General features: G+C 51.9%; 1 protein-coding gene across 1 annotated transcript in view; it reads right to left on the minus strand.

Annotated features, from left to right (window-relative positions):
- Positions 1 to 24,626, minus strand: part of PLCG2 (phospholipase C gamma 2) — a 141,157-nt gene that overhangs the window by 60,302 nt on the left and 56,229 nt on the right. The window contains exons 6-9 of the mRNA XM_027618978.2: positions 16,127 to 16,211; positions 14,622 to 14,705; positions 5,761 to 5,804; positions 3,613 to 3,685 (exon numbers count right to left, since the gene is read on the minus strand). Of these exons, the coding sequence (XP_027474779.1) occupies positions 3,613 to 3,685; positions 5,761 to 5,804; positions 14,622 to 14,705; positions 16,127 to 16,211 (286 nt within the window). The remainder of the gene's footprint in view (positions 1 to 3,612; positions 3,686 to 5,760; positions 5,805 to 14,621; positions 14,706 to 16,126; positions 16,212 to 24,626) is intronic.

Here is a 24,626-nt window from a genome sequence, read left to right on the forward strand (position 1 = left end):
ATACACAAATGGGCATGGCTGTGTTCCAATAAAACTTTATTTACAAAAACAAGTGGTGGGCCAGATTCGGCCCACGGGCCATAGTTCGCCAACTCCTACCCTATGCCAGTCCTCTACACTGATTAGCGTGAAGAGGATGGCGAGCACAATGATGTTAGACTGCCCAGGGTTACTCACTTGGCTGACCCTGGCAAGCTATGTACCCTCCCTGTGCCTCCTCCTCTATTACATGAGAATACGATCCAGGTGCAGCTTCTGTGAACGGCTGAATGAAATAAGGTTACGGCTTTAACACAGCATCTCGTACACAGACACCGCTCCAATCCCAGCAGCTGGTACAAACAATCCTCCTCATATGGTCACCTCTGTTAGTCCATGCAACTCTGCAGGTCACACATTGTCACTGGAAAGAGGAGGAAGCAGAGGCTCAGGATGTCACATGACAATCCCAAGTTCCCACAACTAGTAAGGAGCTGAGTGAGGGTTCCAAATGAACTGACACAGAGTATGTCCTCTCTTCAAAAGAGGCAGCCAGGTAATGCTGCGCAGAGGCTTGGATGAGGTCTGAGATACACATCCAGCAGTTGAAGAACAGGTTCTGCAGCTTGGAAATGCAGAAGCCCGTTAGAAAAAAGAATACGCAATATAAAGTGACTCTACTGTTTTCCTCTCTAATCCCTAAAAGCCCATATATTCATAGGCAAAAAGATGAAACATGACACACAGATTCACCTTTGACTCATGTTTTACGGGTTGTGAATATTCTAAAAGCTCTGCCTTTCGGGATAATAAAAACAAATGTGCTACCGGGTACGTGTGTGGCTGGGTGGGAAGGGTCAGACAAGGGTGTGTGAAAGAAGCAAAGGCATAAGGACAGATACAAATGAGGTGGTGAGGAACGGCCTCGCTGGGACATGGGTGACAGATCAACACTGAGCCTTTGCTGTTGACACTTGCAAATCTCCTTGGATAGGGACACAAAACAGCCATGAGGCTGAGGAAAAGCCAGCTCATCAGCATACGAGGTGTTAGAATCTTTGAATACTAGAACACAAAACTCAAATCGCAGGCTACTTAATGCAAATGCCTCCCCAGCCCTCGGCGCCCCCTTCCTTCTCCTCCAAAGCTTTTGCACTTATTAACAAACACGGGTCCTTACCTAGTGTAACCTGGAATTAGCCTGGCTGGGTATAAAGAAATCTTCTGCCTAAAGAGCTTAAAATACCAATAATCTGGGGGTTAAAAAAAAAAAAAAGTATCTATTCGGTGTAGGGTAATGTGCCAGGCAGCTATAATAATGAAAATGTTGAGAAGAGTGAAGGAAGGGAACAGTGATGGGAGTCAGCCCTGGGCATGGACTGCCTGCCAGGCTCCATGTTAAACCTTTTTCACACAGTGGCTCATTTTGAACTCCCACAACCCCAGGAGGTACATATTACTCTCCATGTTATATAAGTGGAGAAACTGAGGCTTCACATCATTAAATAGCGAGACCTGACAATGAGCCCAAGACCAACCCAGGCACATGAGTTCTGGAGACTTCCTTTTATCCGACCCAGGGCTGGGCTGTGGCACATTTAACTAGTCCTCCAGTGGGCACTTTGAGGTTACTTGCAAGTTTTCATTTCCGTTAAGGATTCTGCCATTACTTCTTTAAGATAAGTTCCTTTAGAAGGGCAATTATTTAATCAAAGTATATAAACCTTTTTCCCCCAAAGTTTTTGTTTTAATTGCATATTGCTGGGACACCTAGGTGGCTGAGTCGGTGAAGCATCTGCCTTCGGCTCAAGTCACGGTCCCAGGGTCCTGGGATTGAGCCCCGCATCATCCATCGGGGCTCTCTGCTCAGCGGGGAGCCTGCTTCTCCCTCTGCCCCTCCCCCCACTTGTGTGTGGGCACGCTCTGACAAATAAAATCTTAAAAAAAAAAAAAAGGGAAAAAGAAGAGCACGTGCCCCTCTCTCTGCTTTATGCTGTGGGAGCACAGTGCCCAGCATGTAAGGTGCCCAGATAGTGCATTTGCCCCTTCAGTGCACCCCACTTCAGCTCTTGTCTCGGCGGGGAGCAAACAAGCCCTCTCTTGGTCACTCTGGTTCAGGCACACGTGGGGAAAGCAATGGCCTCTCCGTGTCCTCGGTCCCCACTCATCAGGCACCACAGGGGCTACTACCGTTGTTTGGGCCTCCATGTAGCTGGCCTTGTGCAAAAAAAAAAAAAAAAAAAAATTATTTTCTCTACCATCAGTGAAATCTGAATGTGGGACATGCATTGGGTGACATTAAGAAGTTAGTGTCGGTGGGAGACCAGGACTCCTGTGGTTACATTTCGTAAAAAAAAAAAAAAAGTCTATCTTTGAGAGAGAGACACTGAGGCATTTACAAATGAACTGATACATAGTCTGGGGTTTGCTTTAGAATATTCCAGCGAGTATGAAGAAGAAGGGGAAGTAAATGAAGAAGAGGGGGAAGGGAAGGGAGGCACACAGGTGTGGAGAGGAGGACAGGTAAAATAAAATTGGAGACACGTGCATCATTTCTCCGCCTGAGTGATGGGTACATGGTGATCCATGATGCCGGCCGGTCTGTCCACTTTTGTCTGTGTCTGAGGTGTTCTGCAGTACTGAGTTTTTGGAGAAGTAAATGAACCGAATATTGCTATGAACCTAAAACGGCTCTAAAAAAGTAAAGTCGATTAAAACAAAGAACAAAACCAAAAAATTAAATGAGGAAAAAAATAAAGGCAACTCCAGTGAGATATATAAAAATTTAAGTACCTACATGTATAAGCACATTTATACATACTCATCATACACATACACAAAGATAATTACAGTCTGACAAATTCTGGGAAGTAGGGCTCCCATCCCCATTTACAGAGGAAACTGCGGAGCAGAAAGGTCAAACCACCCGCCTAAGGTCGCACAGCTAGTAAGAGGATCTCGGGTTTCTTCTCTCAGTTGAACCCGGAGTGTCTCAACCTCAGCACTACAGACCTTTGGGGTCGGGTAATCCCTTGGTCGGGGGCGGCTGTCCTGTGCATTTCAGAATGTAGAACAGCTCCCCTGGCCTCCACCCACTAGGTGCCAGTAGCCCGCCCAGTTGTGACAACGAAAAACGGGTAGAACCACCCTGATGGAAAGCCACTGCCCAACACAAAACCCCTTCACTCTGCCACCAGCCTGTCCACAAAGACGCCAGAGACTTCGCCACGTGTCATTCGTTAAAGGACAGCTATGCTGTCTTATCCCCCAGAGGACCTGGCAGGCTCGTCCACCCGGTCACAGCTTCCCATCAGCCAGGGAAGGTTTTGGGAAAGGGACACGTGCAATGAGCCAAGAGAAGGAGCAGAAGCCAGCCGGGGTGGGGCGGGGGTGGGGGGCACGGCACATACCACCCCGCTACCCTGGACTGCGCTCACTCTCCCCCCTTCCTCGGTCTGTGCCTGGGAAAGGGGCCCAGATGAGGCCGTTCTCTTCCCAGAGTCCGAGACACCGAAGTGGCCCTGGACAGGGAGCACCCGTGTTTCGATCACAGGCCAGCTGGCAGGTGGGGAGAAGGGGAGACAGAGGCCCAGGCAGCTCCGCCCTGCTCCCCCAGCCCTGCGCGTCTCTCACCTGCTGCTCATGTAGGAGAAAGCGCTGAAAGTCGTGCAGGTAAACGGCAGAGGCGTCGGGCCGGTCGGTGTTGCTGCCCTCGGGGAAAGGGAGGGTATTTAGACAGGACACAATCCACAGAAGCTGCCACCAGACACGCTGTGAGTCCCTCCCGGGAGACAAGGTGACAGACCCCACATCCCTGACCTCAGAGGATGCAAGGAGGGGCCCTGACACCAGAACCCGGGAGGGTGGTGCCCGGGAATCTGCATTTCACTGCTCCCTTGTGCTGCCAGCGCACCCTGGGATCTGCAGAGCACCTCCAGGAGTGTGGCCTTGGGGGATGCAGTGCCGTAAGGCAATGCAGTGACAATGGAAAGCAGGGGGGGCGGGGTACGAATCCAGACCTGGAGGGCCAGGGAGGCTTTCTGGAAGATGCAGCAGCTGATGGAGTCTCAGAGAATGAGGAGGGGCTCACGAGGAGGTGGAAAGGGTCTCGAGCAAAGGGAACCATATATGCAAAGGCCTAACGAAAAAGAGAAGGCGGAAAGGGGAGGAAGGGGGGAGAGAGCAATTGGGGGGGGCAGACCCAAGCCATACAGCAAATGCTTGGGTAGGGCTGGATGTGGACAGCATTTCGGGGAAGCTGATGCTGGAGAAGTGAACAGGGGCCCATCAGAGGGTCTCCTCAGAAGCCACAACGCAGAGCTTGCTGAGTCAATGAGAGCTCTGAAGCAGGAGTGGGGGCCAGATGAAGCCCCCCCCCCTGCCCCCAGATTCTGGGCGGATGGGGAGAATCAGCCGGAAGATGCAAGACATAGGCTTTGGAACAGGCAGAGGCCCACTGTTGGGAGGATTTTCTGTTTGAGACGAGGGAACCCTTTACCCTGAATACAGGGAGACTCCATCTCAGCCAGCAGCCTGCTGACAGAGGGCCTCACGGGAGACGATGCTCGCGGTTACTGAAATACTGGGACCTCACTGGACTAGCAACTCTGGTTTCTATGGAAGGTGTTTCTATAGAACAGAGCCTTCCAGGGAAATCTGTACTTTACCCTGAGCATTGGCAAGGTGTCTCTGTGTGTGTACGTGTGTACTGGGGGGGGGGGGGGTCTTTTTAAAGACAGGAGATAAAACACACTTTTAGCTGTTCCCTTTATTAAACACTCAGGGTTCAATAGTCTAATGTCTTTAATCATGAGTGTATATGTAACCTTCTTTGCTAACCAGCCTCGTGGTCTAACACTAACCTCTTCCTTAAAATACTGCATTAAAATCAGATCTGTTTCATATGTACTTTGCTGTCTTGAGGTTTCTGGTTTAGAAAGGGATGAAGGATCAGCTGCCGGAGTGTTCTCACCCCTGAGGTCTGGTTCTGAAAAGCAGGCCTAGGTCAGCATGCCACAAATTATTCTAGGTGCTCTTAACGCCAGACCAAACATTTTCCCAGGCAGATAGACTTGGGAACACAGAACACTTCATAAATCCCCCACTTGGGGAATTAGTAAGAACAGCGAAGGTCTTGGGGCGCCTAGGTGGGTCAGTCAGTTGAGCATCTGACCCTTGGTTTCGGCTCCGGTCATGATCTCAGTGTTGTGAGACTGAGCGCTGTGTTGGGCTCTGTGCTCAGCGCGGAGTCTGCTTGAGATTCTCTCTCTCCTCCTCCCTCTACCCCTCCCCCAGCTCACTTGTACTTTCTCTAAATAAATCTTTAAAAAAAAAAAAAAAAGAACAGTAAAGGTCCTGAGAAGTCCTGCAGCACTTACACTGTAATAATAATACCATCATCACTATTACAAGCCCTTTGCCACCCCACACACCACATGAAGCACTTTATATGCATCAACTCATTTTAATTCACTTAAACCTGTTTAACCAGGAATTTCCCAAATTCCTATCTGGGAAAGCAGGTCCTAAGGCATACAGGCTTCTCTATAGAACCTTCTGGGTCACCCTCCCACCACTCCACAAACCCTGTTGCTGTTCATGTTTATCCATGCCACAGGCTCGGGAAAGCCAATCCCCCTGTAGGAGACCTTGTCTGTGGAGACCAGTGGCTACCCACAGAGGTGGCCCTCCTGGCACCAGCTGGCCCAACTGGGAGGCTCCAAAAGGGCACCTGTGCCCAGCACAGCCACCCTGAACAATACCCCAGAAGAGGTGCCTCACCCCAAGATAAACACGGAAGAATCTTTTTTGAATTCATCAAGAATCTGAAATAGAAGACAGAAGAAAAACACATAAAAAAATAAGAACATTAGACAAGTCAAGCCACACAATGCAAATGAACAGTTTTTTATTAAAAAATTATAATTGGTATGACTTTTAAATAGGCAATTATGACAGAAAGTTATGAAACAAAAGGGAGAAGTCTTCCTCACCCCCTTCTTAGTCTTACTCCTGAGAAGTAATCAATCTCAGTAATTTGGTAGGTTTCCTTCTAGAATGTGTTTGATAGATATTCATTTAATTATATCTTATATTACGTCCATGTCTCCAAACTTTAAGCTGTTCATTTTAGGCTTTACATATTATTCTGCAACCTCAAATAGTCTTGCCTCACTACTTTGAAAACTTTGTATTCCATAATATGTACATCACTTATGTAGCATTACTTAACCATCTTTAATGAGACTGTGAATCGATAAGCATTTGAAAAATTGAGGGCACGGGGCGCCTGGGTGGCTCAGTCAGTTAAGCGTCTGCCTTCGGCTCAGGTCATGATCCTGGAGTCCCGGGATTGAGCCCCACGTCTGGCTCTGCTCAGTGGGGAGCCTGCTTTTCCCTCTCCCTCTGCCCCTCCCCCTGCTCAGGCATACACACACTCTCTCTCTCTCTCTCGCTCACTCTCTCAAATAAATAAAATCTTAAAAAAAAAAAAAATTCAGGGCACAAATGGACATGCATCCACTGGCATGTTACAAGCACTAATGATATAAATGGCACTCCTGCTCTGGATTCCCCAGCCCTCTTGCCAAGCTGCTTGGAGTCCAGGATGACACGTGGAAAACCAGCCTTCTGGAAAAATTATCTACAGGCTCCCAGGAAGCATCAGGAGGTCTGTGTAAATCTCCACATGTATGCATTTTTTTTCTGGGAAGATAATCTATAGCTTTAATCAGCATCTCAAAGAAATAGGTCACCCAAAAAGGTTAAGAGCCACTCTTTCAGAAAAACTCAGAAGTTCTTCATTCTATTTACGTATAATTTACAGCATAGCTATTTCTTTATTTAAAAAAAGAAAAAAAAGAAGGGGATTTGGGGCGGTGCGTGCTCTTTGGGATTTGGACTCATTTGCCACTTAGATCCCTAGGATCGACCTGGTGTTTAAGGCCAGATCCCTTCCAAACCCGAACCCCAAGACTGGTCTCCTTATACCTGGAGAAAGCCCAGTCTCGCACTTACCCTCAATTATCCACTCTACTAGCTCTTTAAAGCCAGCTGGTTCCTTTCCTTCTTTTCAATGAAGCACCAAAAAAGCGCCACCCCATTTCAGCCAGGTGGACAGCTGGGACAAAGGAGGTGCCCCTACTGCAGAGATGCTTCCAGAGCCAGAAAATATGGGGAGAAACACCCCAGCTTCCCCTCTCGTATGCCTGTGTCTCCATCCTGGTCACCCCATTTGCTGAACCTGCTGGCAGAGGCACCTGGGAATGTATTTGTGGGAACCAGCACCCCCAGGGTACAGAGCAGGGCAGGGAAAGGATTAAAAGCCAAAAGGCTCACCACTTGCACAAGCAGAAGCAGAATTCAAAGATGCAAAACAACAGGGCAGGTGTGGGGGTGGGGGTCATGGGGAATGGAAGGTAGAAGAGGCGAGAAGATCCCCGGGCCCATCCAACAGAGCGGCCAGTCACACACCCACTGCAGTGGACGCTGGGGAGAGCAGAGAAGCGTCGAGAGGTCTCTTCTGGACATTGCAGCATGAGATGCAAGGCAAGGAGGCAGTTAGAGGGGAGTGTCTGGCTAAGCACAGGCCCTGGCTGGGATGACCAACCTTCGGACACCAAGAAATCAGAGACCCAGCCAAGGATGTTGTGAGCCAAGTGAGAGGACAATGGAGACAAATGGCTTTGTCAGCGTGGAGGTCACTGGTGAGATGACAAGATGAGCTGCAGTGGGCAGGGGGGAGGCTGGGACACATGGCTGGGAGAGGCTCAGGAGACGGAGACGGGGAGGCAGGTGCAAGACAGTGATGCTGATGGTGCTCCTGGGGCAGGTCCCGGGGCAGGGGGATGGGGCAGCAGTTGGACGGGGGAGACGTGTCAGGGAGGGCATTCTATCGATGGAAGAGTTTACAGCATGTGTTATAGGTACGTATGTGGCCCCCAAAAGATCTGTGCCAGCCCCAACCCCTCCCCCCTACGTTGCGAATGTGACCTTATTTGGAAATCAGATCTTTGCAGATGTGATCAAGCGAAGGCAAGGTCCTCCTGGATTAGGACGGGCCCTAATGCCATGACTGGAGTCCTTATAAAGGGGGACATGTGGAGCAGGCACAGACCAGGACAAGGTGGCCATGTGATGACAGAGGCAGAGACGGGGGGGGGGGGCGGCGAGGAGCACCCAGGATGGCCAGCAAACAGCAGAAGCGGGGAGAGTGGCAAAGAGCAGATCCTCCCCAGAGACATCAGTGGGCACTCAGTGCTGTTGGCACCCGGACCTCGAGAGGCAGAGGTCTGTTCTCTCTTCAGCCACTTAGCTGGGGTCTGTCGTGGCAGCCCTGGGGAACTCACAGGGCTTGTCATGAGCTGATGCAGGGCAGCCACAACCTCAGTTACCCCTGGTGCCCCTCCCATCAGGAAAGCAGTAAAACAAACCCCACGTCAGTCACAGACCCGCCCCCCCCTCCTCTGGGAGGATAAGCAGGTGTTCCAAGATGACATATCTAGAACGTCATGGGGTCAGAATTTCAACGCTGGTCTACCTTGGTACTTCTCCACCGGCCCATACGGTACATGCAGATGCACACACAGTAAATAGTGGCATCCTAGCAATGAGAGAAGAATATGCTAGATGCTACAGGCACACAGTGGAGAGACAGCAATTAAGTTATTCTACCATTACTGTGTGGGGTTATGTGGTCAAAGTCTACCAAACCAGGACACTGTTGGCTCTGTGTGACTAGAGGTGACATCCTTGACCCCTTTGGCCCCAGCAAAGGATCCATGAGGTCTGGGGAGATGTCTGTTTTATTAACCACTGTGACCTCCTGGCTCAAACGTACGTTGAATGAATGCCTAAAATAATGGACAAATTAATTTTCTCTGGGGAAAACTGAAGACTACAAGGAAAAGTCACCTTTGACTTCTGTTCCCAGGAGACAAGGGAAGGGACTGTGCCAAAGGATGGGGACTACAAAAGCAAGGGCCCAGAGGCGTCAAGGTCAACCTGAGTTCAGGGAATGAGTCTCCCCACATGGCCAGGGGCGGGGGCAGTGCATCCTCCAGGCTACGACTCACCCTACACCCTCTGTGCATAGCAGGTTACGTGAGCCATTCGGTACCAGGAGGCCAAGGGGAAAATGACAGTAACAGAAAGCTAACCAGAGATTCACTGCTGACTTCTGTACTGTGGACAGTTCTCCCCAACCCACCCCCCCACGCCCCATTAGAATAATCTGCGATATTCTCTGGAATCCTCAGCCAGAATACCATTATAGAATGTGATTCACTTCCCACACACTGGCACCCATGTCAAAGCTCGAAGAATAAATATTAATCTTTCTCCTCAATGTATGATCATTGAAGGTTTGGAGACATTTTAATTATCTTTTTATTTGTATGAGCTTCCTACTTCTTTGTAGTAAGTATGCGTTACTTTGCTTATCATACAATTTACTGAAACCTCAGAAATGAATTTCCAATCAAGGGCTGCCTGGTCTTGTGCTTCAGCAGTGAGGTATCAAAGGACCCCCCTGGGAAACCCACTGACTCTGACCAAGATGGTCCTGTTGAAGCACCAAGACCAGCTGTAGTCCCTTCTTCCTGAAGTAATTCTGCCACAGGAAAGGACAGGCTGTCCTGGGGGCCAGCTGTGCACTGGACGCTCTGCGGGGGGACTGCTCTCGACGAGCCCTCTTTATCCTCTCAGTAAGCCTGGAGGGTGGGTACCATCACCCCCATGTAAGAGAAAAGACTGAGCATCTGGAAACTTAATACTGCTCTCAGCTACAAGTAACACGAAAGCAAGATTAGTGCCACCTTTCAAAAAAATTATAGCTTTTTTTATTTGACAGAGAGAGAGAGACAGTGAGAGAGGGAACACAAGCAGGGAGAGTGTGAGGGGGAGAAGCAGGCAGCCCGACGTGGGGCTCGATCCCAGGACCCTGGGACCATGACCTAAGCCGAAGGCAGACACTTAACGATTGAGCCACCCAGACGCCCCTATTTTCTGTCTTAACAGGCAAACAAGCAACGGAAGACACCTACATTCAGAGTCCAGGGGGATGGTGATGGATGGCAGAAGGCCGTGTGTGCTTGTTTTCTGGTACCTGGCAGGGTTGGGAAGGCACTTGTTCTTTGAATCACACTGGACACGATTTGGGAGCTGATGATTATTTGGGAGCTGCTGGAGAGCAACTCTGAATCTTGGGTTTATGGGAACCCATGGTGGACAGACTTTTAAGGTGGCCCTGCGATGTCCTCCTCCCAGTGTCTGCACCCCTGCCATTTCCCTGCCACTTGCAAAAGTAATGGGATGTACATGATTATGTGTCTCAGACTGTTAAGATGACACTATCACGATTGAGCACCTGTCTTGCCACCTTTGAGGAAGCTAGCACCCATGCAGGAGAGCCCCATCCATCAGAGGGAGCTATGGGCAGCATCTAAGAGCTGTGGGTGGCCTCTGGCCAGCAAGAAACTGAACCCTCAGTCCTACACCTGCAAGAAACTCATTGTTCCACAACCTCATGAGCTTGGAAGCAGATCTTCTCTCACTTGAGCCTCAGATGAGACCACAGCCTTAGGCTGAAATCATATGAGACCCCAAAGCAGAGAATTCAGCTAAATGCCTGAGCGCCAGAAACTGAAAGAACAATGAGCATCATGGTGATACTGCTATGCAGCTAATGCAGAACCCTAACACATTTCCAAAGGAATCTACAGGAGGGTACAGAGAATACATCATATGGAAGGGCAGGGGGTAAAAACCGATGAACAAACAATAACCTGACCACCGCATCCCACGGGGTGAAACTCAAGTCCTGGACCAAGAGCAAGAAGGAAATTAACCAGCCATCCTCACTGCAGATCAGAGCCTGTGAATACCTGATGCGTGGTTGTCACTAACCCAGGGGGCCTGCACACGTTTGGTGGGGAGGGAGCAGAGCAGCAGTTAGGAAGCTGGGCATTCAAGCATTTAAGGGAGAAATAACACAAAATCCCATGAGCAGAGGAAAGTGGGTAAGAACAAGATGAAATAGGAGGGCCATGAGTTAATCACTGCTGAAGCTGGCTGATGGGTACATGGGGTTTGTTACACTATCACCACTGCTTAAGTATGTTTGAAATTTCCCTTGATACAAATGTTTTAAAAATTAAAAACAAGTTATCAGTGGCTGGGCACCAAAGCTGGGCAGAAGGGAACTCAAATCCTAGCTCTGCAGCTTATTGTATAGTAACCTAGTTTACAGGTTACCTCCAGCAAGTAACCTCTCCGAGACTCAGGTTCTTCATCTGTAAAATGCGGATAACAATAGGGCCTCTCACACAATTAGAGAAGAGAATTAGATGCACGGACAACACTTAGCACAGCACCCAGCAAACAGTTTACACTTAAGAAATGTTCGCTATGCTCTTTATTCATAATATTGTTAGTACAGCCTACTTAGAGGCATATCACCGGACACACGCATGGAATTAAGTTTCTTGTCCTCCTGCTGCTGCCAAACTTTGAGAAACTTTGAGGCTTGACAGCAGCAACGTAAGCAGGTGGTCAGACACAGGTTTCCTCAAGCTGGGAACCGAAAGCTACTGATGAGCAGGAACCCACTCCTGGATCTAGGCTGGGGGGTTGTCTATCACCATAAACAGCTCTGTCTCCCCGAAGGAGCCTAAGAAATCCAGCTGAGCTTCTAAAGAGCACACAGCTATTGCTTTTCTGTGCTGTGTGCTGCCAGCAAGGAACTCAGGAAGTAAATTATATGCTGACCGTAGGGGTGGGGCATTTTACCTGCACAAGAGTAGTAAGGTTTCTCAAGCTGGCCATTAACTATCTACAGAGCTTAGGGCTTTGTTATCCAAATTCCAAGTCAGTTCTACCCTCTAGTGCTGGAGATCCAAAGTCTTTGGGGTCCCGTAGGCAACATAAATTAGTAGAGAGCTGGGGGGTGCGGTGGGAGAAACCAGAGAAGGCTTGCTTCCTTCCTACTCAGAAGTCCTCATGGGGAACTCAGGACCCATATATAGCCACATGTCATTTTTTTTTTTTCAAAAGCAGCAGAAAATCTAGATCTTAATATGGAATCTCTTAAGTTTTAAATGTAGGCAATTCATTTTAAAAATATCTAAAGCATTAGGCCAAGTCCAACAGAATGCAGGCTCAATGTGGTGTTCTGGCCAACAGAAGCAACCTCTGGTACAGATGTTTTTCCCCCAAAACCAGGCAAACTAAGTTACCCCCAGAGGATTCGGGGATTCTGCAGAAATCTGACTCAAATGTCTTCTTCCCCTTCTCCCTCCCAAACACACACACATTAGCCTTAAAAAGAACCATAACAAAAGTGCAGGTTGAAATAAGTCTTATGTGGAATTTTATCACAGTGGAAACAGACCACCAATGGGTTAACCTGTGCTGGCAGATGAATTAGCTTTTGTGCAAACCTTATTCTCAAACTTCGCCTGCCATCTGTCTGAGACCAGCATCCTGAAATTTCAAGGCAACCGATTATAAATAAACTGTTATTTGCAACTACTTATCTTGAGTGCATGGAGCCTTTCTCAATACCGGTCAATTGCGTAAGACAGCAATTGTCATTATTCTGGATTTCACTTGTACATTGTCATCAAAACATTTTCATTGTTCTCAAGAACTGATTTTAAATAAAACAGATTTTAACCTAAGAAATGTGTTTTGATCAGCTTTTATACAGTTTTTTTAAATTAAGTTTTCATATAAAAAAGGGCAGGCAGGTTATATAATTTAAAAAGTTTCATAACCAATGACCTGATTTGATACCTTTATTTTACAGAGGTGGCTGAGTGAACGGGAAAAAGATGCCTTTCCCCCAAATCACTTGTGGTCAGCCAAGGTCAAGCTGGGGCTAACCTCCGGGACTTTCAATCCCCAAAGCCTACAGAGTCTTTCTACTCTATTTGGCAAACCAAGAACTAATATGTGAAAATGAACACAATGCAATGGACTGTTTTACTCTATAAAACACTGTATTTTTCTCCAATCTAGGCAGACTAGAAATGCTGCCCCCATTTCTTTACCTCAGATACATCCAAAATCCCACAGCCAACAGTCACCTATCAAGAAGCCTCATCCTGTGCCCACTGTAAGCCTGCATGCAGAAGGCAATTAATAAGTGTCTTCTAGCAATTGTGTGTGTTCTTTTTTTTTTTTTTTATAAGTAGGCACCATGCCCAACATGGGGCTTGAACTTCACAACCCTAAGATCAAGAGTTGTGTGCTCTACCAACTGAGCCAGCCAAGCGCCCCCCTTCTAGTGACTTTCATATGCTCATCATTTAAAAATGCCTGCACTACTGACCTCCCCGTCCCACGCCCTCATTCAGACCTCCCTAGAGGCCGGTGGGACAGGAATCCCTGCCCCCATCACACAGATGAGTAGACTTGAGGCTGAGTGTGGTAGGTGGCCAGCCCCGGATCAGCCCCGGATCTCCAACACAGCTAGTTGGAGAAACCAGATCTCTGGCTCCAAGTACCACATCCCCTCTGCTCTGCAGCTCTGCTCTGGACCCACCTCTGCCACCTGCAAAGCCCTTTACCGACAGCAGAGGCTCCTGTTTGTGGGGTGTGCACCACCCACCGGGCACTGTGCACCATGCACCGCACGAACCCCACTTTTTAAGCTTTACACTTAACGGAACTTTTTCTTATCGTGAAAGTAATGTGTTCTTCGAAACAAGTCAAAGAAAACGGAGGTGTGCAAAGGAAGATGCAATCATGTCTCCTGCCCATCTTCCCAAACCCCTTCAATACAGACAAAATCAACATTAGTGTGTATTCTTCCATACTTTTTCCTTTGTTCATAAAACACACAGAGACGTATGGAGGAGGGTTATTATATCCTGGTTTTGGTTTTGGTTTTTCATCAGACCTAGTTCCTTGCTTGAATCTGCTGCTGGCTTTGCTCACAAAATATCACGAACATCCCTCCAGATCAACAAACACACAGACTCAGGCTTCTTAATCAGCTGCATAATGTTGCATGGTATGGACTGACCATAATTTACTTAGCTATTTCTCTACTGAGAGGCAGGCAGATGGCTCCCAGGTATTTTGCCAGCCTAAGTAATGCTGCAATAAACAATCTGGTAATAAATTCCTAGGTCCCCATGCCCTCATTTCTCTCAAACAGAGTCCCCAAAATGCCACTGTCAGGTCAAAATGTATGCACATCTTAATTTTAAAATGGCCTATTATCTTAATAAAAAATATTCTCATAAATAATGAATAAAAGCATAAAAAGGAACACACACATAATCCCTCCACCCAGAGATGGTTCCCCTTAATAACTTGATAAATTTCCTTCCACAACGAGATCATGCAGCCAAGTTAATGGAACTTGTTTACTTTAATAGGCTGCAATTAAATTCCAGACTTCTCACATTCCCACCAGGAGGGTATGAACGAGCCATTCCCCCCATTTTCCCCATAGCTCTCTCACATGTCTATAATTTAACAGATGCAAACAGTATGTCCCTGTCATTCCCACCGTGTCTTTCCTTGTCAAGAACGGACACTCAACACTTCTAAGGGGTTTCTTAGGAACGTGCCAGACTTTGAAACACAGGGGAAACAAAGACTTCATTTGATCATTTGCTCAAGAATTATCTTACCGACTTTTGCTGCTCAAACATTAGTTTTTTATAGAACACGTGGAACTGCTCAAAGCTGAGCTCGTCTTTGTGCGCGCCGATTTCCTGTAAATTAAAAAAAAAAAAAAAATGACCACGTGATCTCTGAAGTCCCCAGAAGTAGGGCGCCGCACTGTGACCAGGCGGAAGGGCTGACCTACAGCACTGGCTACAAGCAAACTCACCTTCTTCTGAACCCAAACTGTCCACAGGTTTCCTCATGTACCTGCCTGGAGAACATACGCACCAGGGGCTCCTGGGGCGGGTAAGATCCTGCTCTGGCCCTTCACAACAGAAGAGATTTGGCCAGAATTCCAAGAGCGGTAATGCAGAACTCCTCCCTCTGGGGGCAGAAGACACTTCCAAATCCAGGCCTAGCACAGGGTCATTCTAAAAGCATGGGAAAACTAACCAAGCCTTTGGAGTTAGAGCTCAACTCCAGTCAAGGCTTGTCCCCCGAACTGCTTATGGCTTTGGGTAATTTACCCAATCCATTCGGACCCTCAGTTTCTTCATCTATAAAATGGAAAAACCACCACCGCCCTCCCTAGGACTTCCCCCAAACCAAACCAGTGACATCTACGTATTGCCAGCTCAGGAAAGCCTTGATAAAGAACAAGATTCCAACGACGTGACGATCGATGGTAAATGCTCCCCCTGTCTCTGTTTCTGCCTTCTTAGAATAGTTGGAATGTTCCAGACAGGTCAAAAGATGGCTTGATAGCCAGAAAGTGGGTTAACTCTTCCGAGAGTTCACTGGTACAAAAATGAATGCACTTTCATGGCTGAGGAAGCCTGTGACTGGGGCTGCCATTGGCAAGGCCACGTGAGTCCTGCAACTGGAGCTAGGGAGACAGAGTGTCACTGAGTTCCTTGACAAGAGTCGGGATCTCTCTGAGCACCAGTCAGGGGGCCTACACATCTCCATCCTAACCCCTTTCAGGAAGGCCCCACCTGCCCCACACTGCACCATCACTCTTGGAGTGACTTAACCTGCCACAGATCTGCCAACAGCTTAATTACACCAGACCGTAACCAAACTAAATGATGGGTGGAAGGACGGCTGAGTGGGAAGTGGGGGGGAAAGCCAGGGAAGAGCCAACTCAGACAACTAGATTAGGAGGTGGTCTTGGATACAAGACACCATGCCCCTGACAACCTACATAAGGAACCTTTCATAATATTTCCCAAAAGAAACACGTTAGTTCGTGTTATTTGAAGGAAAGTAGGCTGCAGGACGGTGAGGAAACGGAAAGGCTCTACTGGTGGGAGCAAGCCAAGCAGTTCAGCAAACAGGGTCCTTGAGGAAGATGTCCTCAGCTAGGACTGCGAACAGGGCCCTACGACCTTCACGTGGTCCCTCTGTCTGGACTGGGACAGATGCATCTGGAGGTGAAGGATCTTCTTGGGCACCATTCGATGGGGCTCAAAGGCTAAGTGACCCTAAGTTCACAAAATCGCCAGGCCAGCCAAGCTAGGAAACTTACCACAAACTTATCTTTGAGGAACTTGGCACTGTTCACTTTGAAGTTGACCAGGGGTAAGATGGTCTTCAACTCTCGGAGGCTGATGCTGCAAAACAGGGAAACCCCAGCTCTATTCACCTCGAGGGGCAGACACGAAACGTCCCAGGGGTTCAAACCAAGGGGTGGGGGGCGGTCACAGAAGGCCGGAGGGGAAAGGGGAAGGATCCAGCCTCATAGGAGCACCTACTATGTGCCAGGCTGCCCTGGTGTCATCCAGGCAATAATGTTACCTAACCCCTCCATACACCTGACCCCCTACAGAGGAAGCATGACCCACCCTCGGGTTTCAGAACAGGCAACGGGGGAAGGGTCTGGGAGGGATAACGCTGCTCTAGGTCAGAGCTGGGTGACAGCAGAGCCCGGGTTTGAATCAAATCCCAAAAGGTATAGTCATGTGGACCACATCACAGAAACCCCCATGCATGCTTTTCACTTGGGCCAGGGGGCAAGTTCAGTTCCAGAGGAAAGAAGGGGAGAGCACATTCTGAGCAAAAGAAATACCTGTAGTAGCTCTAGTTAATAACAGTAGCGACCGGAACTTCAGCCGCACATATTCAACGCCAGGCACCGCTCTGGGGGGTGGACGGACGCACAGACACATACTCCCTCCATGCTCTCACGACCTCCTGGGGTGGGTACCGCCACCATCTCCACATCCCGGGTGAGGACACAGACTCAGAAGGTTCGGAGCTGGGAGGTGGGGGAGGTGGACTCCAGGGCATTTCCCTACCTCTCCAGGGACAGCACGAACAGTGGGGAGGGGTGGGGGGGGGGTCAAGGGCCTGGCATCCAGACCCCTGCGGCTACAGAGCTGAGCGTCTGCTCGAGCGAGAGAGGGTGGCCTGGGGGTGCTGTTGGTATGGTCAGAGAAAACTGCTCTGTGTTCTGGAGACGCCCGACCAGACAGGGCTGTGCGTGGTCAAGGAAGGAAGCCTGTCCAGGATGTGGGCAGAAAATGGCCGAGTTCCCCCAACGCTGTCAGCTCGGCCTCTGCCGGTACATCCGGAGAGAAGCAGCACGTTACCCTCCGCAGCTGGCCCTGCAGACCACGGAGTGGGGCTCCCGGCTGTCCCAGGGCCCCCACTGTCAGCCTTTCTACCTCTAGTCTAACAGCCTCCCTAACATCAGACACCTTTACCTGCAAGAGGCTTCCCTGCCCCCCACTACGACAGGGTCAGCACCAAGGGCTTTCCCAGAAATGAGAGCAACAACGTCAGGTAGGGCTGGCCGGGCAGAGAATCAAGCAGGCTGGCTGAGAGCCCCTTTCTGACCCAGCCCCCGGGATGTCCAGGAAGAGCCTGGCCAGGAACGGGACGAAAAGAGAGGAGCAACAGGGGCTGGTGTCCCAAGACGGGGGCAAGGAGAGGGTGTGGCCAAGCTGGTGGCCCTGCAGGGCTCATCCGGCACCAGGGAAGAGGTCAGAGTCCCCTGGGGACCCCAGAACCTCTAGGCCGAAACAGGGTCAAGAAACCTCCCTACCTCCAGGTACAGAGACAGGGGGGCTGGGAGCCAGTGGAGCAAACCAGACCTGGGGGCACAAGACTCTGAGCAACAGGGCACCCGAACCCAGCTGCTCCAAAAGTCCCACCTTACAGCAGAGCAATGGAGCCCCCAGGTAAAGGTGGGGGCCACAGAGCTTCCTTGGGCTCCTGTGCCGTGACTTTGCCGCTCCATGCCCCCCACTGTGGGTCTGTGCTGCACCGCCTGACCCTGAGCCAGGACAGGCACTGGGACTCCCCAGCTGCTGGAGGGGAAGAAATCCGGCAGCCCCCAACCTCACCCCTCTCCCCGTCCTCAGATGAAGAGAGTGCCTCAGCAAGGTTAAATCCAGCATCCCCAACCCTCTCAGGACCTCAAGGGAGGATGGCTCTGGAGCCCGTGGCTGTGACCACGGCAGCTAATTCCTGCCAGTATGCACAGGTGTCCCTCCCCCACGCCCTCCCCAGTAAGCTTCCTGCACACTAACACCCATCTCAGATTCTGATTCCTGCAGGCTCAGCCTGTGACCGTGGGTTAGGAACCAGGGCAATTCCTCTGGAGAGGGAAGGCAAGAAATGGTCCCTGCCATGGGCCACACGGAGCCCCTCTCCCTTCCGCGGCAGGCATCACTCCACAATTGTGGCACCTCCCCCTGCCGGCCTGGTACTGTCCCAGCTCCTACAGCACCGCACCCCAGCAGCCTTGACCACGCCGCCCGAGGAAACCTACCTGCCACGGGAGGCTGGACCAACCCCTCTACCACCTGCAGGTTCTTAGAGCAGTAAGGACAATCTTAAGCCTTTGTCAGCACTCACCATAAGCCGGGCACCATCTAAGCACTTTCACATACCCACCCACTGAGACCTCACACCAGCCCAGGGAGGCAGCAACTATTAGCTCTCTCTTACAGATTAGAAAACTAAGGCACAGAGAAAAAGTAATTTACCCGATGGCAATGTTCTAGATCTGGGCTGTCCGATGGGGTAGCCACTAGCCACATGTGGCTACTGAGCATTTGAAATGTGGCTAACATGACCCAGGAACTAAATTTTTAATTTTATTTAATTTTAATTAATTTAAATAGCCGCCTATAGCTAGGGACCACCGTATTGGACAGAGCAGCTCTGGAGGATCCTTTTCTTTTTCTTTTTAAGATTTTATTTATTTATTTGACACAGAAAGAGACAGCGAGAGAGGGAACACAAGCAGGGGGAGCGGGAGAGGGAGAAGCAGGCTTCCCGCTGAGCAGGGAGCCCGATGCGGGGCTCGATCCCAGGACCCTGGGACCATGACCTGAGCCGAAGGCAGACGCCCAACGACTGAGCCACCCAGGCGCCCCTAGAGGATCCTTTTCTAAGTTGAGTCCCCCGACCACCAGCACCAACGTCAGCTGGGAATTTGTTAGAAATGCAGGAGACAATCTGCTCTCCGTGGGACGCAGCCATGGTAAGCCTCCCACCAGGGAACACAATTCCAGGGACCCTCACAGAAGGTTCGGCTGAGGGAAGGGGGGTTTCTCAAGGGGTATTTTGATCACAGAAATATTCACATTTTGCACAACCTCAGAACCGAATTCCCTGATAAGAGACAACTAAACTCTAAAGGCTCAAAGATGGGGTTGTGGGTGGGGGTTGCCTCTAAAAATCCAGCCAAGAGTTACTGTTAAAAAACTGACACTTCTGACTCAGTCTCCCCAGGCCTGGAAATGTCATAAGGAAAGCTTCCCAAGCTAGAATGTTCCATTTGCTCAATGTTATGTCTAGGAATGAAAGGGAGAACTTTCTTTCATCTGACAAACACCAGGAAGACCAAACCAGCCAGACCCTAACCTCAAGGCGCCCCCGCCAACGCGAGCAGTAACAGGAAGGGAAGACTCTAGGAAAGCAGAGCATGTCTGTCCAATGGGGGATGGCGGAGTCATGGTACAAGGACCAAGAATCCTACAGTGGCCCTGAAAATGTTTCTCATGAGGGTCACACCCTGTGTTAACTTGGAACATGATTTGGTGCTCATGTGAACATAAGGAAAAACTGGACATAGATTAAATGACAAAAGACAACTTTTCAAACCAAGTATCACATTCCCATTGGTTGATTTCTAACGTAGGCATGGACATCACTTTCCTGAAGAGCTGCAAGGAAGTGTAGACATTCTTATGCTGTAACGTGATGTGAAAATGGTTTAATCCTTGCCTCCTTTAGGGTGGGCTAGATTCAGCGATTTATTCCCGAAGAACGGGGGTGGGGGTGACTTTACAAAGGGCCATCTTCCCAATACCACCTTGGCCAGGGGATCAAGGGTGACATCACCACTGACAAGTAGGCAGGCAGGAAGGCAGGAAGGCAGGAAGGAAGGCAGGAAGGCAGGCAGGCAGGCAGGCAGGCAGGAAGGCAGGAAGGAAGGAAGGAAGGAAGGAAGGAAGGCAGGAAGGCAGGAAGGCAGGCAGGAAGGCAGACAGGCAGGCAAGCAGGAAGGCAGACAGGCAGGCAGGCAGGCAGGCAGGCAGGCAGGCAGGCAGGCAGGAAGGCAGGAAGGCAGGAAGGCAGGCAGGCAGGAAGGAAGGAAGGCAGGAAGGCAGGCAGGCAAGCAGGAACTAACGAAGGCAGGCAGGCAGGCAGGCAGGAAGGCAGGCAGGAACGAACAAAGGCAGGCAGGCAGGCAGGAAAGGCAAGAAGGCAGGCAGGCAGGCAGGCAGGCAGGCAGGAAAGGCAGGCAGGCAGGAACGAAGGCAGGCAGGCAGGAACTAACGAAGGCAGGCAAGCAGGCAGTCAGGAAAGGCAGGAAGGCAGGCAGGCAGGCAGGCAGGAAGGCAGGCAGGCAGGCAGGCAGGCAAGGCAGGCAGGCAGGCAGGCAGGCAGGAAGGCAGGAAGGCAGGCAGGCAGGCAGGCAGGCAGGAACGAACAAAGGCAGGCAGGAAGGAAGGCAGGCAGGCAGGCAGGAAGGGAGGAAAGAAGACAGGCAGGCAGGGGAAAACAAGCACCGGTAAGAAGTGGGAAGAACAGAGCGCTGGCAGGAGAGAAGGCTGCCAGCACCGTGGGAAGCAGCAGGGCACTGCGTCTAAGAATGAAGCCATACTACCACTGCATTCAGCAATTCCACTTCCAGGCCATGTGCACAAGAACTGAGAGCAGGGGCTTGCACACCCATGTTCACAGCAACCATACTCACAACAGCCCAAAGGGGGAAGCCGTTGAAGTGTCCATCAACAGATGAACAGATCAACAACACATGGGCTCCACCTCCCAGGGAATATTACACAGCCTTAAAAAAGAGGGCAATTCTGACCCCTGCCACACAAACATGGATGAACTGCGAGGATGCTGTCCTAAGTGAAGCAAGCCAGTCCCCCAAAGACAAAGACGGCCTGACTCCACTCCATGCGAGGTGCCTAGCGCCGGCACACTCCTGGGCACAGGAGGTGGAGCAGAGTGTTATCAGAGGTGGGGAAGGAGGAAGGGGGGGACCATTACGGGGACAGAGCTTCAGCTGGGGGGGGGGACCGTTAAGGGGACAGAGCTTCAGTTGGGGGGGACCGTTACGGGGACAGAACTTCACCTGGGGGGGACCGTTACGGGAACAGAGCTTCAGCTGGGGGGGACCGTTACGGGGACAGAGCTTCCGTTGGGGGGGACCGTTACGGGGACAGAGCTTCAGCTGGGGGGGGACCGTTACGGGGACAGAGCTTCACCTGGGGGGGACCGTTACGGGGACAGAGCTTCACCTGGGGGGGACCGTTACGGGGACAGAGCTTCCGTTGGGGGGGACCGTTACGGGGACAGAGCTTCAGCTGGGGGGGACCGTTACGGGGACAGAGCTTCACCTGGGGGGGACCGTTACGGGGACAGAGCTTCAGCTGGGGGGGACCGTTACGGGGACAGAACTTCACCTGGGGGGGACCGTTACGGGAACAGAGCTTCAGCTGGGGGGGACCGTTACGGGGACAGAGCTTCCGCTGGGGGGGACCGTTACGGGGACAGAGCTTCAGCTGGGGGGGACCGTTACGGGGACAGAACTTCACCTGGGGGGGACCGTTACGGGGACAGAGCTTCAGCTGGGGGGGACCGTTACGGGGACAGAGCTTCAGCTGGGGGGGACCGTTACGGGGACAGAACTTCACCTGGGGGGGACCGTTACGGGAACAGAGCTTCAGCTGGGGGGGACCGTTACGGGGACAGAACTTCACCTGGGGGGGACCGTTACGGGGACAGAGCTTCAGCTGGGGGGGACCGTTACGGGGACAGAACTTCACCTGGGGGGGACCGTTACGGGGACAGAGCTTCAGCTGGGGGGGACCGTTACGGGGACAGAGCTTCACCTGGGGGGACCGTTACGGGGACAGAGCTTCAGCTGGGGGGGACCGTTACGGGGACAGAGCTTCACCTGGGGGGGACCGTTACGGGAACAGAGCTTCAGCTGGGGGGGACCGTTACAGGGACAGAACTTCACCTGGGGGGGACCGTTACGGGGACAGAGCTTCAGCTGGGGGGGACCGTTACGGGGACAGAACTTCACCTGGGGGGGACCGTTACGGGGACAGAGCTTCCGCTGGGGGGGGACCGTTACGGGGACAGAGCTTCAGCTGGGGGGGGGGACCGTTACGGGGACAGAGCTTCAGCTGGGGGGGACCGTTACGGGGACAGAGCTTCCGCTGGGGGGGACCGTTACGGGGACAGAGCTTCACCTGGGGGGGGACCGTTACGGGGACAGAGCTTCACCTGGGGGGGACCGTTATGGGGACAGAGCTTCAGCTGGGGGGGGGACCGTTATGGGGACAGAGCTTCACCTGGGGGGGACCGTTACGGGGACAGAGCTTCAGCTGGGGGGGGGGGACCGTTATGGGGACAGAGCTTCAGCTGGGGGGGGACCGTTACGGGGACAGAACTTCACCTGGGGGGGACCGTTACGGGGACAGAGCTTCAGCGGGGGGGACCGTTACGGGGACAGAGCTTCAGCGGGGGGGACCGTTACGGGGACAGAGCTTCAGCTGGGGGGGACCGTTACGGGGACAGAGCTTCAGCTGGGGGGAGACCGTTAAGGGGACAGGGCTTCAGTTGGGGGGGACCGTTACGGGGACAGAACTTCACCTGGGGGGGACCGTTACGGGGACAGAGCTTCAGCTGGGGGGGACCGTTACGGGGACAGAGCTTCAGCGGGGGGGACCGTTACGGGGACAGAGCTTCAGCTGGGGGGGACCGTTACGGGGACAGAGCTTCAGCTGGGGGGAGACCGTTAAGGGGACAGGGCTTCAGTTGGGGGGGACCGTTACGGGGACAGAACTTCACCTGGGGGGGACCGTTACGGGGACAGAGCTTCAGCAGGGGGCGGACCGTTATGGGGACAGAGCTTCACCTGGGGGGGACCGTTAGGGGGACAGAGCTTCAGCTGGGGGGACCGTTACGGGGACAGAGCTTCACCTGGGGGGGACCGTTACGGGGACAGAGCTTCAGCGGGGGGGGACCGTTACGGGGACAGAACTTCACCGGGGGGGGACCGTTACGGGGACAGAACTTCACCTGGGGGGGACCGTTACGGGGACAGAGCTTCAGCTGGGGGGACCGTTACGGGGACAGAGCTTCAGTGGGGGGGGACCGTTACGGGGACAGAACTTCACCTGGGGGGGACCATTACGGGGACAGCTTCACCTGGGGGGGACCGTTATAGGGACAGAGCTTCAGCGGGGGGGGACCGTTACGGGGACAGAACTTCACCTGGGGGGGACCGTTACGGGGACAGAGCTTCAGCTGTGCAAGGCGAAGAGCGCTTGAAGAGGATGGCGGTGATGAACACACGACAGTACGAATGCACTTAATCTCATGGAGGCTTGCGCTTACAATAGTAGGTTTTATGTTGTGTCGACGTTACCACAATCAGACCAATTAAACAGTTTTCACTTACAGGCTGTGGGGGGCGGGCAGTGGGAGGGGAAGGTTTCTGCCTTTGACTGGCTTTCCTGAGTACAGATTATAAAAGAAGACAAGCAACATCGCGTCGTCGGTCGTGATGGGTAAGCCTCGAACCCTGGGGCCCTGCCCCGCAAGCCGGGTTGCTGCAGCCAAGTCCCGTAACTCTGCTCGGCCTCACTATCCTCACCAAATGGATCCAAGGGTACCGAGCTCCCCGGGCTGCGAGCATTCCAGAAGCAGGGCCCAACTCCGAGAGCAAGCAACGTGCTTGGTACGCTGGCTTGCTGCACACCAACCCCTTGGCAAGGGTCAGCTGCTACCATTTGTCCCCTCTAGACGCCCCGCAGGGAGACGAGGCATGCCAGTCAAGGAAAGCGCTGGGAGCCGGCTTCAAGCCCGCCTCCCGCTGCCGCTGAGTCTTTCCTTGGCTTGGGCCACTGCTTTGTTTTCCTTCAGGAAATGCCACCAGTCGTGGGTGACAGGAAGGGAGGGGAAACTGGCAGAGCAGAAGTCAGTCAGCTGCCCTTTCACTGGTACCTTGGTCAGAGTTCCTTTTGAAAAGCTCCCTCCTGGCCTCCCAAAACCACAGGAAAGGTGGGATTTTCCACATGTTGACAGAGCAGCGGGGCTCTGCCCACTGGGAGGAAGGTTGGGGAGAGCGAACAGGAAGCGAGGAACAGGGGCATCAAGTCCACAAACAGACTTCCTCTCTGCTGAAGGTTCTGGACCAGCCAACAGAAAGACGGGTCTCTAGGGAGGAAGTGCAGGAATCCATTCTGAGCAAGACAGCCAGAGGGAGGCTGCCCTGACAAGATGGAGAGGCGGACTTCCAAACCAAATCAACAACCCTGGACCCCCTGTGCATGGGGAGAGGGCCCGGGACGGCTCCATCTGTCATCCCTGCGCCAACCTCAACAATGAATCACCCCTAAGCCACAACAGAAAGGAAACACCGGGGAGGCCCCACCTCAGTGGCTGAGAGACCAGTGTGAACAAAACCCTCCAACACGGGGACCTCCCCAGATCCACCTCCCTAACACCAGAGCGCAGCCCAGTGAATGCTGGATGGATGGATGGAG

This window comes from Zalophus californianus, chromosome 17 (assembly GCF_009762305.2).
Source record: "Zalophus californianus isolate mZalCal1 chromosome 17, mZalCal1.pri.v2, whole genome shotgun sequence".
In the NCBI taxonomy this organism is placed as follows: Eukaryota; Metazoa; Chordata; class Mammalia; order Carnivora; family Otariidae; genus Zalophus; species Zalophus californianus.